The sequence below is a fragment of the Strix aluco genome, chromosome 17 (assembly GCF_031877795.1).
Source record: "Strix aluco isolate bStrAlu1 chromosome 17, bStrAlu1.hap1, whole genome shotgun sequence".
NCBI classification, from domain to species: Eukaryota; Metazoa; Chordata; class Aves; order Strigiformes; family Strigidae; genus Strix; species Strix aluco.
The window spans coordinates 1,462,458-1,478,131 of record NC_133947.1 but is presented as its reverse complement, the minus strand read 5'-3'; the positions used below and the strand labels follow the sequence as shown (position 1 = coordinate 1,478,131).

General features: G+C 57.8%; 3 protein-coding genes across 6 annotated transcripts; 2 read left to right on the top strand and 1 right to left on the bottom strand.

Annotated features, from left to right (window-relative positions):
* Nucleotides 1–17: 17 nt before the first annotated feature.
* On the bottom strand, nt 18–3,577 carry LOC141931470 (signal-regulatory protein beta-1-like). 4 transcript variants are annotated; one of them, XM_074843653.1, is made up of 5 exons: nt 2,511–3,577; nt 1,251–1,882; nt 919–1,120; nt 488–530; nt 18–248 (listed from the first exon to the last, which is right to left on the bottom strand). In XM_074843653.1, the coding sequence occupies exons 1-5, from the start codon at nt 3,020–3,022 to the stop codon at nt 120–122; spliced, it is 1,518 nt and encodes a 505-aa protein (XP_074699754.1). In that variant the 5' UTR covers nt 3,023–3,577; the 3' UTR covers nt 18–119. The 4 variants fall into 4 exon arrangements, with proteins under 4 accessions (XP_074699754.1, XP_074699755.1, XP_074699758.1 ...); XM_074843654.1 differs by having other exon boundaries at nt 488–527; XM_074843657.1 differs by having other exon boundaries at nt 1,251–1,601; nt 2,511–2,699.
* Nucleotides 3,221–5,669, top strand: LOC141931484 (signal-regulatory protein beta-1-like). The gene is made up of 5 exons (XM_074843684.1): nt 3,221–3,331; nt 3,693–4,043; nt 4,302–4,616; nt 4,751–5,098; nt 5,432–5,669. The coding sequence occupies exons 1-5, from the start codon at nt 3,253–3,255 to the stop codon at nt 5,584–5,586; spliced, it is 1,248 nt and encodes a 415-aa protein (XP_074699785.1). The 5' UTR covers nt 3,221–3,252; the 3' UTR covers nt 5,587–5,669.
* A 659-nt stretch (nt 5,670–6,328) lies between these two features.
* On the top strand, nt 6,329–14,865 carry NSFL1C (NSFL1 cofactor). Its single transcript, XM_074843667.1, has 9 exons — nt 6,329–6,453; nt 7,278–7,375; nt 8,209–8,283; nt 9,464–9,629; nt 9,964–10,056; nt 10,696–10,805; nt 11,244–11,381; nt 11,849–12,013; nt 13,039–14,865. Exons 1-9 carry the CDS (start codon nt 6,352–6,354, stop codon nt 13,199–13,201), a joined length of 1,110 nt encoding a protein of 369 aa, XP_074699768.1. The 5' UTR covers nt 6,329–6,351; the 3' UTR covers nt 13,202–14,865.
* Nucleotides 14,866–15,674: the final 809 nt, after the last annotated feature.

The following is a 15,674-nucleotide window of genomic DNA, read 5'->3' as shown; positions in this document are numbered from 1 at the left end:
GAGCTTGGATGGGGGTGTGCCATGCAAACAGATCCACTTCTTTATTGTGCCCTGCAGAAACGTCTCTGCTTCCTCCCCCGAAAAGGGCTCTTTGGCCTTGCAGGCTGTGGTGCCACACGTCACTTGGCAGCGACCCTGATGCTGGCGTACTCGGAGCAGACTGCGCCGGGGCTCCTGCCGTGCCGCGGGGCCGCGGGCAGGGGCTGCAGATCAGCGTAGTGGATGTTGTTGTCCTCTTTGCTGCTTTGCTGCAGAAGGGCACGTAAACGGTTAACGCTGTCACTAGATAACTCTTGCAAAAATAACCCTCCCGGCAGGTTCAAGCTGGCCCGGCGGTGCCCCGGCTGCACAGACAGCCCTGCGCCGTGGCGCGGAGCATGCCAGGACCGGTGCTGACCCTACGCCCACCCTGGCCCCGGAGCTTTGCACAGGAACTTCGGGGCTTCGGCTTGGGACGCTCTTCCCCAGATTCACGGCTCACTCTTACCTGGCTGGGCAGATGTGAGGTCTCTGAGTCCCGGATTTCACTGCTGGGAGAAAGGATGGCTGTCAGCGCTAAAGGACGCCGGGTCCCCTCCCCACCCGGCACAGCGCTCCTCAATTCCCCTCCTGAGTTTTAGCTGAGCTCTGCTGCACGTGGCCGCACGTGACACCCGTGCTGAAGGCAGAGGAGAGGGACAAGATGCTGTCTGTGTGCCTGGGCCGGGCTCAGACGCTGCGGTGAGGGGCTCCAGGGAGCTCCCCACCACGCGCTCCCGTGAAACGCAGAGAGAAGCAATGCAGCGCAGTGATGGGCCTGCAAGTAAAGGACCTTTTCTGGGGAAAATCAGTGCTCTGGAGGGAGAGGAAACCAGGATAAGGTAGGGGGATAAAGCGGTTCGCTCGTCTCAGAGTGCAGAAGAGGTGGTGGGTACAAACCTGGGGGTGCTGGGGGTCCCTCCACAGCACCGCGGAGGGATGGGCAAGAAGCTGCCTGCAGCTGCTGGCCCAGCCAGGCACTGGCTGTCTGCCTCGCCTCTGTGCTTCCTCCTGTACATGCAAAAGGCGATGAAGAGGCCGAGGAGGAGGAGGAGGAAGAGCATTACAGCTGCAGCCACCATGCTGGGAACCAGGGCGGCATCTGGGGAGATACAAAGCAGAACGGGGAGAGGGTGGTGGGTGCACGGCAGCGCGGGACCCCGCTGCGGGCAGGGTGGGGGGGGCTGTGGGAGGGGTCCTGGGGAGCAGTGTCCCGCTGGGCTGGCACTCACCGTGCAGGGACACCTCTGTGCCCTTTCCATGCTGAAACACCTCCTCACCACCCAGCCACTTGCTGAACTTGACACAGTAATAGGTGCCGGCATCCTCGGGGCGAACATCGCTGATGTGGATGCTGAAATCCGTGTTGGACCCACTCACAACCCTCGTCACGCGGGGGAAGGAGCCCGTCTGCCCATAAACAGTCTTGTTGCCGCTGCCCCAGCCCTTCAGCCACTTCACGGGGCCGAGGGGACTGTCTCCAGACGTGGTGCAGGTCAGGGTGAGCGTGTCCCCCGCTGCCACCGACACCTTGTCCTGGGGCTGCTGCAGCTCGAAGTTCTGACCCGTCTGGGCACCCACACCTGGGCACAGCGACAGGAGGGTTTGGGGCTGAGCGAGGGAGCGAGGCGAGGGCTCACCCCGGGCAGGATGGGCAGAGCAGCCCCTGCTCGCTCTGAGTTTGCAGCAGCTCAGCCGAGAAATATCCCTGGATATGTCAGAGACAAACCGCAGGCACCGGGAGCGGGGACGGCCAGGTTCAAAATTAATAAGGAGCGAATTTGCATCCCCCGTCATGTTGTTAACAGGAGGTGCTGCGGGTGCTCGGGGTCCGGGGAGGTGCAAAGGGAGCCAAGGGGAATTCCTGGGAGGAAAAACTCCCGAGTGTTGTTAAACATTAACGCCCCAGCTCGGGGCAGCACAGCCAGGGTCACCGGGGCTCTGCGAGGGGTTCACAGCCCGGGGCCGTGCGCTGCCGCTCTGGGCAGCCCTGGAGCCGAGCACAGGCCCCCAAAACCCTCCTGTCCCCAAACCCCTCCTGCCCCCGAACCCTTCCTGTCCCAAACCTCTCCTGTCCCCAAGCCCCTCCTGTCCCCAAATCCCTCCTGCCCCAAACCCCTCCTGTCCCCAAACCCCTCCTGCCCCGAATCCTTCCTGCCCCCAAACCCCTCCTGTCCCCAAGCCCCCCGCTACCCTCGGCACCGGCTCGGCGCTGCACCCCCCGGAGCTCGGCGCTGCACATCCCGCCCTCCTTGCCCCCGCCACCCCTGCGCAGCCCAAAAAAAGTGGTCGGAGGAGGAAAACCCCCCCCCCGGTTGGTGTTTTATCTTTGCCGGCTGCGGCGGGTGACCCTTTCCCCCGCTGTACCCCGGGGGTCCCGTCCCCCCCGCCCGGGGCAGCAGCAGCCAGCGGGGCAGGGAAGGGGCAGAGGTAGCGGGGTCCTCCCGCCGCCCCCCCACCTCTCAGCTCCCCCCCCGCCGCTCCGGACTCACCGGAGAGCTGCAGCGGGACGAGGCTGAGCTGCCCGAGCAGGAGCTGAGCCGCGGCAGCGGTTGGCCAAGCCATCGGCACTGCCCCAACTCCGGGCGCCGGGAGAAAGGAAAAGGAGAAGCTGCACAGGAAATGGAGGCGAGCGGGTTCGAGTTAACGCTTTTGGTGCCTGGCGGGGGGCAGCGGGGGAGCCGGCCCGGAGCTCCGCCGGGTTCCTCCCCCCCCGCCCCGCCAAGGGCATCCTCCGAGGGCAGAGCGCCTCCGGGGCCACCCCGAGCCCGCGGGGCTGCGCTGGGCAGTGGGCAGGACGGCAGCTCTGCCCCCCGGTTTGGCTGCAGGGGGGCTCAGGAGAAGCCCTGGGCCACTGGCCCGTGGGAGATGCCAGCCCGTGCCCTGACCCTGCTGGGAAGGGCTGGGTGTCTCCACGACACCCCCGGCCACACGTGAGGGAGCGGGATGGATTGGGGCCCCTCTTGATGGTTGCCCAGTGCTGGTAGCCATGGCCGTGGCCCATGGGGAGAGTGGGACCAGCATGTCCAGCGAGGACCAGGCCCGTGACGCGAGGTGGCGTGAACGCTGCGGGGACGGGCTGTGAGTTGGGCAAAGGGTCCGTGGAGGAACTGGGCAGGCGGGCAGCCCCTTCCTTCCCCTTTGCTAGGAGAGAGCTCAGCAGCCTGCTGAGCCCAGCCGAGCTAAGCCCAGCTAAGCCGAGCCCAGCCAAGCCAAGCCATCGAAGAGCAGGCCATGGGAATCACCATGGCTCCGGCAACCCGGGCGCTGCCTCTCGCCTGCCTGATGCTGCTCCTGCTGCGGAGAGCCCCGGGTGAGTGGGGGCCCCCCAGGGCCCCAGCGCCTTTCCCACGGCACACTCCCCCACGCCGCTGGCAAGGCAATCCTTCCCCGTGCCCGCTGGCATCTGGGGCTCTTCCCTCACTGCCTCCCTTCCAGCTCGCTTTTATCCCCAGCCAAAGAGTTTGTTTTTCTGCAGCACGTCATCCTGGGGGCCCCAGGCCTTCCCTGTCCTGCAGTCCCCAGCAGTGCTGATGGCCCCAGGGGGTGAGGGACAGGGATGTCTCTCTGTCCCCTGCTCTGGGCTCGGGGCTGGGGGTCTGGCGATGCCCCATGCTGTGTCCCAGCTCCGGGGGACCCTCGTCAGCCCCAAACCCTCCTGTTGCTGTGCCCAGGTGTGGGTGCCCAGATGGGTCAGGGCTTTGAGCTGCAGCAGCCCCAGACCAGGCTGTTGGTGACAGCGGGGGACACACTCAACCTGAACTGCACCACGTCTGGAGATGTTCTCATTGGTCATATGAAGTGGCTGAAGGTCTGGGGCAGCAGGAGCGAGACCGTTTATGGGCAGACGGGCTCCTTCCCCCGCGTGACGAGGGTCGTGAGTGGGTCCGACACAGATTTCAGCATCCGCATCAGCGATGTTCGCCCCGAGGATGCCGGCACCTATTACTGTGTGAAGTTCATCAAATCGGTGGTTGGTGAGGAGGAGTTTCGGCGTGGAAAGGGCACGGAGGTGTCTGTGCACGGTGAGTGGGGCTCCCTGAGCAGCTCCCGGTGGGAACCGGCCCTGCCGGGTGCAGCCCCTGGCACAGCCCAGCCCGGTGGGCTCTGCTTGGGGCGAGCAGGGATGGGGAAGGGGCTCGGGGGCCGGTCCCAGGAGAGGGTCCTGTGGGCCATCATCCCCGGGCACATCCGTGCCCCCATGGCAGACCCCGCTCCCTGCAGCCCTGGGGCTGGGCAGGGGTGGCAGAGCCCGGTCTAAGGCCCCACGCTTCTCCCCGCAGCCTTACCCACCCCCCCGGTCGTGTCCGGGCCCAACCACAGAGCGGGGCCGGGGCAATCGGTGTCTTTCACCTGCACGGCCGGAGGGTTCTTCCCCAGAGAGATCAGCGTGAAATGGCTCAAGGACGACGTCCCGATCTCGGCTCAGCAGCCCCAGATCACCCCTGGGTGGACAAAATCCTCCTACAACATGTCCAGCAACATGACGATGACGCTGCAGGAGGACGACGTCCGCGCGCAGCTCGTTTGCGAGGTGCAGCACTCCACGCTGCCGGCCCCGCTGAGGGGGAGCTACCGGCTCAGCAGGACCCTGCGAGGTGAGGGCTGCGGGGGGACCCGCGCGCGGGGTGTCCTGCTCCCACGGGGCTGGGGGTCCTGGGGCGGGGACGGGGCACCCTGCGGGTGGCGGAGCTGGGGGATGTCAGGCACCAGGAGCTGCTTCTCTTCCCAGTTTCCCCCCGTGTCCGCGTGGTCCGTGACCCGCCGAGCCCCGTTGAGGTGAACAAGACCTTGAACTTCACCTGCCACGTGGAGGGGTTTTACCCGGGAGACGTGGCTGTCACCTGGCTGGAGAACGGGACAGAGATAAAGGTGGAGAACGTCTCCCAGCTGAGGGAGAACCCCCGGGGCTTGTTTGAGCTGAGGAGCCTGGTGGAGGTCCAAGCGACGGAGGAGAAGAACGGGTCCGTGTTCACCTGCCGAGTGGTGCACGATGCCCAGCAGCCCCTCGACAGGACGGTCACCCTGTGGATCGCTGCCCTGACCAGGGAGGGACAGAGAGACCAGGCCCAGATGGAGAGCGGTGCGTGAGAGCCGCTGGGACGCGGTCCCCGCCGGGGAGGCTGTAAGATGTCAACCCCTGAGAAAGCTCAAAGTCCCACCAGAATCTGGTTCGAGGACACAAAATCTCCGTGCTGGGGGGGCTGGGGGAGTGATGCGGGCAGGTACCGAGCTGCCCTCGCTGCTTCGTGCGTCACCAGGCCAACCCCAGCTGTAAGGCTGCGGGGACTCGGTCGGGACCAGCGTTTGTACCACCCCCTGGTCATGTCCGGGCCCAACCACAGAGCGGGGCCGGGGCAAGCGGGGCCTTTCACCTCCTCCCCAGACACGCTCACGTCCCCTGTCCCCACAGCTGGCGCGACCCTCCTGTCCAGCCCCATCCTGTGGCTCGGCATCCTGCTGGAGAAGGGGCTCCTCGGCGGCCTCCTCCTCTTCCTCTTCAGTCGCAGGAGGGAAACACCAGGGCCGCCGCCCCATCCTGCTCCATGTCGGCCCCCGGTTCCTTGAGTCGCGGTGCCAGGAGCGGGTCCCGGGGCTCCCCCGCCACCAGCTTTGTCGTGTGTACCTGGAAATAAAGGGGTCGGGATGCACAGGCTGTCCTGGGCTGCTCCGCGCCACCGGGCCCGGTCCCTTCCCGCGGCGGGGGGAGCTGGGGGCAGCCGGGCAGCCCCTGCCTGTCCCCGGGAGCGGCCGCGCCACAAGCCCCCCGCGGGGCTCGGGGGGTGTCCCGGTGCCTGCCGCTGCCCATCCCGGTGCCCAGTTCTGTACCCGACTCTGCCCATCCCTGTCCCCGGTTCTGCCCATCCCCGTTCCCGGTTCCGCCCATCCCGGTTCCCGGTTCTGCCCAACCCGGCTCTGCCCATCCCGGTTCCCGGTTCCGCCCATCCCGGTGCCCGGTTCCGTCCATCCCGGTGCTCGGTTCCGCCCATCCCCGTTCCCGGTTCCGCCCATCCCGGTTCCCGGTTCTGCCCAACCCGGCTCTGCCCATCCCGGTTCCCGGTTCCGCCCCTCCCGGTGCCCGGTTCCGCCCATCCCCGTTCCCGGTTCCGTCCATCCCCGTTCCCGGTTCCGCCCCTCCCGGTGCCCGGTTCCGCCCAGCCCGGTGCTCGGCGCGGCGCAGCTCGGGGCCGCCAGGGGTCGCTGTGCGCGGCGCGGGGCGGGGCGCGGCGCTCTGGCGCGTTCCCGCCCGGGAGGGTTTGGCGGCGCACGCGGGGCCGGGCGGGGCGGGGCTGGCGCGGGCCCGGCGGGGTTTGGGCGCTGCACCGCGGCAAGATGGCGGACAGGGAGGAGGCGCTGAGGGAGTTCGTGGCCGTGACCGGCGTCGAGGAGGAGCGAGCGCGCTTCTTCCTGGAGTCCGCCGGCTGGGACCTCCAGGTAGCCCCGCCGCCGCCCCGCTCCCCTCCGCCGTCTCCGGCCCGGCCCGCTGAGGGGGGGCTCGGCGGCGGGGCCGCGGCCCTGGAGGTCAGGGCGGCGGCGGGGGGGAAGCGCCGGGCCGGGAGCTCGGTCTCCTGCAGGCTCGGGCCTCGCCCGGCGGCCGCTCCCCAGTCCCCGGCCCGTCGCCGGGCTGCGAGGGTCGGGCTCAGGCGGTGCCGCCGCTCCGGGGGCTGGTTGGGGCCGCAGCCCGCCCCGGTTCTCGTTAATTGGAGCATAACGCATCTCCAGCACGGGCCGAGGGACCGGGGGCTTCAGGGTTTGGCCGCGTTTGCGTAGATTTCCCTTGAGCGCTGGCGAGGTTGTTAGTGCCCCGCTGCTCGTCTGTCAGCAGCAGGCCCAGCGCCCCCAAATTAAGGGGGAGATCGGCCACCACTGACCCACTCCTGCCCCCCATCGCCCTCAGACGGCCTGGCCGTGTTAATCTCCGAGTCTACTCGTGGATGTGGCAAAAGCAGCAGTTTCAGAGCAGTAATTTTAGCATAAGGCCTGTAGAAATGTTGCAGAATAAGGGCCTCCCGTCGGGGTGGTTGCCCTGGCACGCCTGTGGTGGTGAGTCTCCTACCAGAACAAGGCCAAACGTTGGCAAAGCCTCGTCTTTGCTGAGACTTGAAAAGTGAGAAATTACACAAAATGCCTTTAGTGTTGAAGTGCCTTAAGAGGTCCAACATGACAGAAGCTTCAGCTGCGTTATTTGTGTGTGTCTCTGCCGTTGTTGTGGAATGTTTGCTCCCATCCTGAAAAGCTCTGGTGCTGTTCCTCTCCAGATCGCACTTGCCAGTTTCTACGAGGACGGGGGTGACGAGGACATCCTGACTCTGCCCCAGCCGACACCCAGCTCCATATCCAGGGGCACTGCAGCCAGGTGAGGAGGGAGCTTCAGCTCAACTTGATCTCTTCATGGGCAGCTTGTAAACCTGACAGTGAAAACGATGTAAAAACACAAGCTTTATCTAAAGCATTGACGCGTGTTAATTCTGGGGAGAAATAGCTCTGCGTTTAGATCTGCTTCACTTCGTAAGGCTCTCTAGAATTTCTGAAAACCTCAGCATCTAGGCATTGCAAGCACAGGTGGTATTGCAGAGCTAATCCAAAGAGCAGTTAGGACAACTTGCCTCGTTGCTCAGGAAAAACTTAATTTATCTTTTGAGGTTAGAAGACAGTCGGTTGGTGATGCTTTTATTTGAGCAGATTGTAGCTCCACGGGGAAAATGTTCTAATTTTGTGTGATGCCTGATCTGATCAAGCATTTTACAGAAAGAAGTTAATTTTGCCTTACCAAATCCCTGTGTGGTAGGGAAATATTATCTGGTTTTAAAGAGAGTTACTGGCTATATCTTGAAGAAAAAATGCTTTTGGTTCAGGCTTTGGTGAATAAAGTCCGTATTACAGAAGAACCCTGCTTCAGTTTGGGTCACAGCTAACAGAAACCAGAGGGGAAGGGTGTGGAGGCTGGACTGTCCCGGGGCCTGACAGAGAAACCTGTGCTTGTGCAGGTTCAGAGGTGTCTGAGCCTCCTCCTCCGGTTTTCTGTCGGTTCACCACACGGTTACGCCAGTGCTGACCTGTCACTTCAGACGAGTGAATCAGACCCGGAAGGTAGAACAGGGTCAACCTCACTGCTGTGTTCAGGAGCTCTCGCTTGTGTGGTTGAAATGTGTCACGAGACTGATTTACTTCTCCGACTGACTTTTGCAGTGACCATAGAGTAACATCGTTTAGAGACCTTGTTCATGCGCAGGAGGATGATGATGAAGAGGAGGAGGGACAGCGGTAAGTTTTCAGTTCCAGACATAAACACCCTGTGTGTTTATCCCTGCCCTTTTGTGGTGGTTTACCACTTGTGTACAGGTTTTTTTAAAAAGCAGATTTAAGTCGATATGAAATTCCTGTAGTGAAAAATCTCAGGTTTGACACGGAAAGGTTGGTCGGTGCAAAGTGTGTGCACGGGCGCGTGCTCAGCGTGGCTGTATAAGCACCAGGGTTCATCGCTGAGTTGTGCTGTTGAGAGAAAGCCTGAGGTGGGATGGGGAAGCCCTCGGCTAAATAGAAGAAAGCCCAGATCGTCATTTGTGGCCATCGAGAACGGAAATGTGGGGATAATGCAGGGATCGCTTTTCTTTCTGCTTGGGGTTTTGGGGTGGGGTTTTTTTGATTGTGGTTTTGGGTTTGGAGTTTTTTTTCCTGAAGTGCTACTTAAGAGTAATGTAATGGAGTGTGGAGGTGGAAAGAAAAATGTACGTCCCCTTTCCAGTAGGGAGATGGTGTACTAGTGGGAAAGTCATCTATGATGTCAGCTGTAAGTAGTTAAATACCCTTAAGGTTAACAGGCAAAGTAGATTGAATGCAACTGCTGTAAATTAAGGTGGCTCAGTCTAGGTAGACTGCCTGATCTTCTGCAGACAGATGTGAGCTTGCTCTGTAAGTGTTACAAGCCATCTGGAAGCTAATAAACCCAATCTTCAAGAAGTGCTTAATTGCACTTCACCTGTGGAGCTTTCATTGCTTCTGTTCAGATCCATCCTGTCTGTGGTGATCTTTCTGTGTGGCATGAGCGTGTGCCTCCCCTCAAAATACCAGTTAGATGTTGCCTATCATCTCCCATCTGACAGGTCAGAGACTTGCTGGAAGTCTTGAGCTCGGTAATAGAGCTGGTACCAGCATTTGAAACTGAGCCTTGTCGGTCTGGACTGTTTCTCTTGCTAGGTCAGAGAGAGTTATCACTTTATTACTGTAAAATTGTTCATTGATCAACAGCAACTGACATAAAAAGAAAGTCTCTGCAATACAGGAACTTGTAAGTAGAAGATCCACTGGTAGTAGCTAATATTTGTAGATCCAAGCTGTACAAAAATGACCTGAATCCTGAGATAAACCCACTGGGTCCTGTCACATGCATCTCCTGGAGAAGCAGTGGTTCAGTCTTGCCCAGAAGCCGTGTACTTTCCGTTAGGTTTTATGCCGGCGGCTCAGAGAGGAGTGGACAGCAGATCGTGGGTCCTCCGAGGAAGAAGAGTCCCAACGAGCTGGTGGAGGATCTGTTCAAAGGAGCGAAGGAGCACGGTGCGGTGGCGGTTGATCGGACGGCCAAGAGCGGTGGCGAGACTAGCAAGCCTAAAGTGAGGAGTGATGAGTTGTTCTTCCTTCTGTTCCCCGTTTCAGCTCCCACCGTGGCAGCTCTTTGGTACTGTGGAGTCCTGGAATTCAAAGGACAACTAAGTCTGGACTCCTCTTAGTGCAGCTCCAATTTGTGTGTTGTCACAGTGGTGGGAAAAGCCGCTTCCTTGTGCCGTATTAATTTCCTTGTTCAAGCTGGTCACTGTGCCTGCGGGATAAGAGATGTTGCTGATGGCACAGAGCCCCCCTGGTCATCCGTAAGGGTGGTGGGGAAAGGGCAGCGAGCTATCTCGGGTTTGTGTCCTCCTGTGACCCCTTTGCCTGTCTCTCTTGCAGCCCTTCGCAGGGGGAGGGTATCGCCTTGGGGCTACTCCAGAGGAGGAGTCTGCTTACGTGGCAGGAGAGCGGAGACAGAACTCTGCTCAGGATGTGAGTATCTCTCCGTTGAGTTCTGTAGATGTCACCCGAGGGGTTTCTCTGCTATAGCTGCACAGCTTGCGAGCCCGGAGAGTTACAAAGCTTGAGAGAAGTTCAAGAGGATAGAAGTAGGGTAAATCCTGCTTCCTGTGGGATTTCCGATTAGAAAATCATAGATGCTGGGGTCTTGGGTAAGCAATTTTCTGATGAACTTTTAATTAAGAATCCAAGTGTTCCTTAGAAGGGCTGATTGTGAAAATTAGTGTGCAAAGAGCACTGGGCGATTAGCTCTTCTTTATCCACTGAAGAGATGTGGAGCTAACAGCATCACTGCAAGATTCTCTCGTGCTTGGTTTGTGACCAAATACCCACCTAGGCCACGGTGGGAGCTTGGTTTCGTCTCCCTGCCTAGCACAGCCTTGGCTTTTCAGCCATGTTTATCAAACGGAGTCTGTGGTGCCACCTTCTAGGAGTCGATGCATGACCATTACATAGCCAGTGCTCTGGGTTTTTCCCTAAACCCAGAGGAACCTGGCTGGAGTGTTTTCTGCTCTTTGAAATTCCTCTGCCAGCCAGGAACTTTTCACTTTGCGGTTATTGTTCTTACTAAGATGCTTCGATGAGGCTGATTGTTGTTTGGGGGTGCTGCAGGTGCACGTTGTACTGAAGCTCTGGAAGAGTGGATTCAGCCTGGACAGTGGAGAGCTGAGGAGCTACCAGGATCCGTCCAATGCCCAGTTTCTTGATGACATCCGCAGAGGGTATGTGGCGAGAGGGGAGAGAAAGAGTAGCAGTTTTCTGAAATACAGGCATTTGTGGAATCCAGGGTGCTGAGTCAAAAAAAAAAAAAAATTCCACCTGAGCTTTCTTTGAAGAGCTAGATTCTTAATATGGCAACTATGGGAGGGTGGACTTGAACTTTGGATAAATGGGAAGTGGCTTTGGTTTGTCTGGGGTCTTGGGAGTTTGAAGTGAACAAACAGACTTTCATGTTTGGGCTGAGAATTTCTGATGCATCGTGTCACTCCAGGTGAGGGCCAGGGAAAAGTAACCATTAATTTGTGTCTGTTAGTGGGGAGGTGTGCGTCTGCCCTGTTAACGAAGCAAGGGCTCACTGCCATTCCTGAAATTCCAGAGGTCTATGGCTGGTACTTCTTCCCTGACTTGCTTCTTCAGGCCTTAGGACACTCTCTTTGCAGGGAAGTCCCGGCAGAGCTGCGCAGGTTAGCGCGGGGCGGGCAGGTGAACCTGGATATGGAGGATCACCGCGACGAGGAGTACGTGAAGCCTAAAAGTGTCTTCAAAGCTTTTACTGGAGAAGGACAGAAGCTGGGCAGGTGAGAAGATGGCAGCGCTGGTTTGCTGCGTGTGTGACGTGAGAGAGTCGCTTGAGAGTTTTGCTGGGTTGAGATTTTTGATGAATCTTCCTGAAGAAAAGGCACTTGGTGCCTGCGGTGTGAGGTGTGTTAAGAGAGGAAATGAGGCTGGTGTGTGTGCGGTGAGGTGGCTCAGCCTTCCCGTGGAACCACCGCGGTACATCACGTAGAAGCAGCGTTTCCAAGTTAATGCTGTTCCTGTGGCTGTGTGAAGACCCGTGGTGTGGTGCTCCGAAGGGAGATGGTAGAGATGAACTTCTAGAGAAGCTCCTGCTGATTAGCTGACCCCTAAATTCTTGCTTCCAACTTACATTGGTGTCTCTTGACTGGGAACCCTGGTAGTTGGGCCCGGCGGGCGACAGGCTCCCTGCCTGCCTCCCAGCACGCTGCGGTTTCTAACAGCTGCCTTTGTGTCTCCCTGCTCTCAGCACTGCGCCTCAGGTGATGGGCACCAGCTCGCCAGCCCAGCAGGCAGAGAACGAAGCCAAAGCCAGTTCTGCCATCGCTATTGATGAGTCGGAGCCCATCACCAACATCCAAATCCGGCTCGCTGACGGTGGGCGCCTGGTCCAGAAGTTTAACCACAATCACAGGTACAAACGCAACAGGGTTACTCGCTGGGAACGACACTGCAAACTGTGCACAGATGGAGCAGGTGCTAAAATCCTGGCTAGCCTGCTAAAGAGACCTCTGGGGATCTTTCTGTATAGGTGAAGAGGAATAAAATTATTGTGGGGTTTGAAGGCAGTCGTTAACTGTTGGAAGGATAGGATTTGCTTTCCAAATAGTGATGGATTATAGCCAGTGATACTGCACCTGGGAGCTTCAGTATGATCAGCAGAACTTTCCTTAATGTCACCTATAAAAACCTGAATTTCTTCTAAGGGCTTTAGAAACTGTCAGATAATTAGGAACTTGTTCAGTTATTCTGCCTCCTCAGTTCAGACTTCTCTAGTGGGCTGTTCCTCTGCTGAGTGGAGCACCAAGGGCTGCTCCTCCAGCAGGTCAGCTCCCTTGTTGAGCAAAGCTGGCTTATATACCCTGCTGCTTCCTTAGACTGCTCTCCTGGAGTCCTCCTCACCTGCCTGATCTCAGAGTGTGGCCATTTGTTCATACTCATTCCTCCAGTTTCTATAAGAGTTACAAAAAAGTTACAAATCCTTCTTCTACGATCGGGTTCAGGTAATAGATCCAGTGTCGCTGTTGCGGCTGCTCGTGGGAGTTGAGATCATCTAGGTTACGCTGCGTGTGCTGAGCTCAGTCGCTTAGAGCAGCTCGTGTCCAGCAGTTTGTTAATCTGCTCACTGAAGGGTCCGGAAGCTTTCACTAGCAAACAGTTGCCTGACGACACAGACGTTCCCGCTGGGCGCTGTAAAAGAACGTTGAGCTGTGAGGCTTTAGCCTGCGGAGCAGCTTGTGTTCGTTCACTAAACGGGAGCCGACGGAGGAGTAGCTAAAACCAGAATTATCTGGCTGTGGCCTCTGCTGTTGGCTGAAAACCAAGCGCAGCGACTGCGGGGTTGCATGCTCTGGAAAGGGTGAATTTGGGCTGTTCCGTGCGCTTTTACAGGATGTTCAGTAACAGGATCACCCTCGTGTGTTTGATCCCTTTGGACAGGATCCGTGACATCCGGCTCTTCATAGTAGACGCCCGGCCAGCCATGGCTGCCACCAGCTTTGTCCTCATGACCACCTTCCCAAACAAAGAGCTGACGGACGAGAACCAAACCCTGAAGGAAGCCAACCTGCTCAACGCTGTCATTGTTCAGCGATTAACATAAAGGAACCCGCCTCTGGCCAGCGCCTGCCTGCCGCGCGCATGCGTCGTCCCGTCCTGTGCGTGCACCCGCGCCGTGCACCACGGGCTCGCATCTACTCGTAGCTCTGGGTTCTTAGGTCTTGGTTGGACTTTTTTTCTCTTTAGTTGCATTTCCCATGGGTTGGTTTTTTTGGTTGTTTGGTTTTTTTTTTTTTGTGATGATGATCAGTGGACTTTAAAATAAATAAACAAAATGAATCCGTTTTGAAAGGAGCCACAGCCTATTGTGCCACAAGTTCTCCCACGAGAGTTCAGTTACCTTGTGGGTTGAGTTACTCTGCAGAGGGGAGGAAGGTAAAGGGGGAAGGGAGCTCCCAGGGAGCAGTTTCCACTCATGCCAGTTGGCTGCTCATCACAATCTTTTTGCTCTTTGCTCTCCTCCGGGGACTGCTGCAAAGTACTCCCTTTATTTTCACACGTTAAATACAAACTATACGAGAATGGGGGATCTGAGCCATGGGATAATGGTTACGCTGCTGTAAAAGCATTGTGGGGAAAGTCTTTGTGAAACAGCTGTGGCTCAGTGTGGGGAAAACTCTGCTGTGTGTGTGCAGGGGTGAGGTTTAACACGCTTCTTGGGCTTCTCCAGAGAGAAAGTCTTGACTTTCCTTCCCTCAGCAGAACTCCTGGGGTGTTTGTTGCAGTCCCCACCTGCCCTGCCTGCACTTTCTCCAGCAGTCCAGACCGACTGCGGTTTTAACTTGCTGTATTGCATTTCTCTCAGAAACCCTGCTGCTGACTTTTTCTTTCCAAGAAGGCACAAAGCTGAATCAGCTCGAAGTGACTGAAAGTAAAAGGCAAACAGTCTGCCTTACTGGAAAGCAAGTTTTATTTTAAGAGGTGAATTGCTGAGATGATGGAAAGAGCCCAGGTGGAAAAACTTGAGGCTGTAGTACCCTTTGATTTATTTCCTCTCCTCTGCTGAGGACTAACATAGCTGAACACCTGGAATTCTCCAGCTTTGGTCTGTTCTGCTGTTTGTGTTTTGGGCTCAGGTCTCCATATCTTTCTTTCCTTTGAACAGAATCCTCCGGCTGAATTCGTTACGCCCAGACACGAGGGACTGGTAGTGCCGGTGCGGCGTCGTGCGTACGAGTTGTAGCATCGAGCGTTGTGCCACGGCGCTTTGCCCCGACCCGCAGCACGCCTGCTATCCCAGCCCAGAGCAAAACTCTGGTGCTGTGCTTGAACCCAGCCTAAGTTGGGCTCAGCAGGAGCTATCCCTGTGGGAGAGGCTGGATTGAGGCCGTGCGGAGGGTCGGAGCGCACTGGCCGCCTCCTGCCTCGGCCGCTGTGCTGGGAGTTCACCCCCTCCTCAGCGCTCTGCAGCTTCCAGGTCCTGGCCTGGGTGGGAGCAGAGAAGCAGCTGGAGGGAGGGACGAGCAGGCGGGGGGAGGGCCGGCAGGTTGGGCAGGTTGGGCATGAGAAACTCGCTTGGCTGCCTCTATTAATACAAAACTGCAGGAGTAGAGACCAGACCTTAGCAAGGACATTTTTACAACAGTTTCTCAACCGAGAGCTGAATTAACTTACATTTTTCATGACTAAATGGATATATAATGTGCGTAACAACAAATTTGTAAATTATTGTGAAAATTACCATTAAAAGCCCACGAAATAGGAAAAGAGCGTTTGACCCTTTCTAATAACAACTGCCCCGTTCTCCTTTGGGTGATGTGTGTGTAGATGTCTGCTCTTGCCGCTTTGGGTTGCTCTGCAAGCAGGCTTCCCAGTGCTGAGCTGCCCTCAGCTAAATGAGATTAAAAACCTCAGCAGCAGTTTTAAAGATCTTTTCTGAGCAGTGAACTTGGGGCTTGCCTGCCTGCATCACTTGACGTTGTGTATTTGTGATCCTGTGTGTGAACCAGCGCGAGGAGAATTCAGAAGGGGAGTTTCCCTCGGAGCTAAATAGTCACAGCTGCCTTGGGGGAAGTCATTTGTTTTAATTGTTCATCCGAGGAGTTCTTGTGTCCTGATCTTCTCCACCTGTGCCATCTTGGGGACCTGGGACAACGTCTTCCAGAGGGCTGGACAGGATGTGCCCCCAGAGCCAGAAAAGAGGTTTAACAGAAAGAGTAGAAATTATTTGTCTCCTGGTTCTGCCTGGGTTAGCCGGTGGCATCGGAGGGCTGAGGTGGTGACTAGCTGGTGTCTGTGGCCTTTGGCTGGACGAGCTGGTCACGGTGGTGCCTCCAGATTAAATGAGGGTTGGCAACTAGACAGCACCGCGTCCAGCCGCTGGCCTCGCGGAACACATCCAGGCTCCCTCCCAGCTCTCTCCTTGCCAAGGGGATGGAAAAGTGATAAATTCCGGGGGGCTCCAGATTCAGGAGACACTTCTCTGCCAGGAAAAGCGAATTTTCACCCGACGCCGGAGGGTGGCAGTGCTGCAGAGAAGCCGCTCTCCACCCTGAAGGCTCGTGCTGAGGAACTCG

Bases quoted from the DNA above. Each gene is read 5' to 3' on its own strand.
- LOC141931470 (XM_074843653.1), bottom strand. From the start codon at position 3,022: ATGGGCCACGGCCATGGCTACCAGCACTGGGCAACCATCAAGAGGGGC. The intron at 1,883-2,510 runs GTGAGTCCGGAG...TTTTCCTCCCAG, and splicing joins CGTCCCGCTGCAGCTCTCCG to GAATTCCCCTTGGCTCCCTT. The intron at 1,121-1,250 runs GTGAGTGCCAGC...GTATCTCCCCAG, and splicing joins CACAGAGGTGTCCCTGCACG to ATGCCGCCCTGGTTCCCAGC.
- LOC141931484 (XM_074843684.1), top strand. From the start codon at position 3,253: ATGGGAATCACCATGGCTCCGGCAACCCGGGCGCTGCCTCTCGCCTGC. The intron at 3,332-3,692 runs GTGAGTGGGGGC...TGCTGTGCCCAG, and splicing joins CCTGCTGCGGAGAGCCCCGG to GTGTGGGTGCCCAGATGGGT. The intron at 4,044-4,301 runs GTGAGTGGGGCT...TTCTCCCCGCAG, and splicing joins CACGGAGGTGTCTGTGCACG to CCTTACCCACCCCCCCGGTC.
- NSFL1C (XM_074843667.1), top strand. From the start codon at position 6,352: ATGGCGGACAGGGAGGAGGCGCTGAGGGAGTTCGTGGCCGTGACCGGC. The intron at 6,454-7,277 runs GTAGCCCCGCCG...GTTCCTCTCCAG, and splicing joins CCGCCGGCTGGGACCTCCAG to ATCGCACTTGCCAGTTTCTA. The intron at 7,376-8,208 runs GTGAGGAGGGAG...TGACTTTTGCAG, and splicing joins TCCAGGGGCACTGCAGCCAG to TGACCATAGAGTAACATCGT.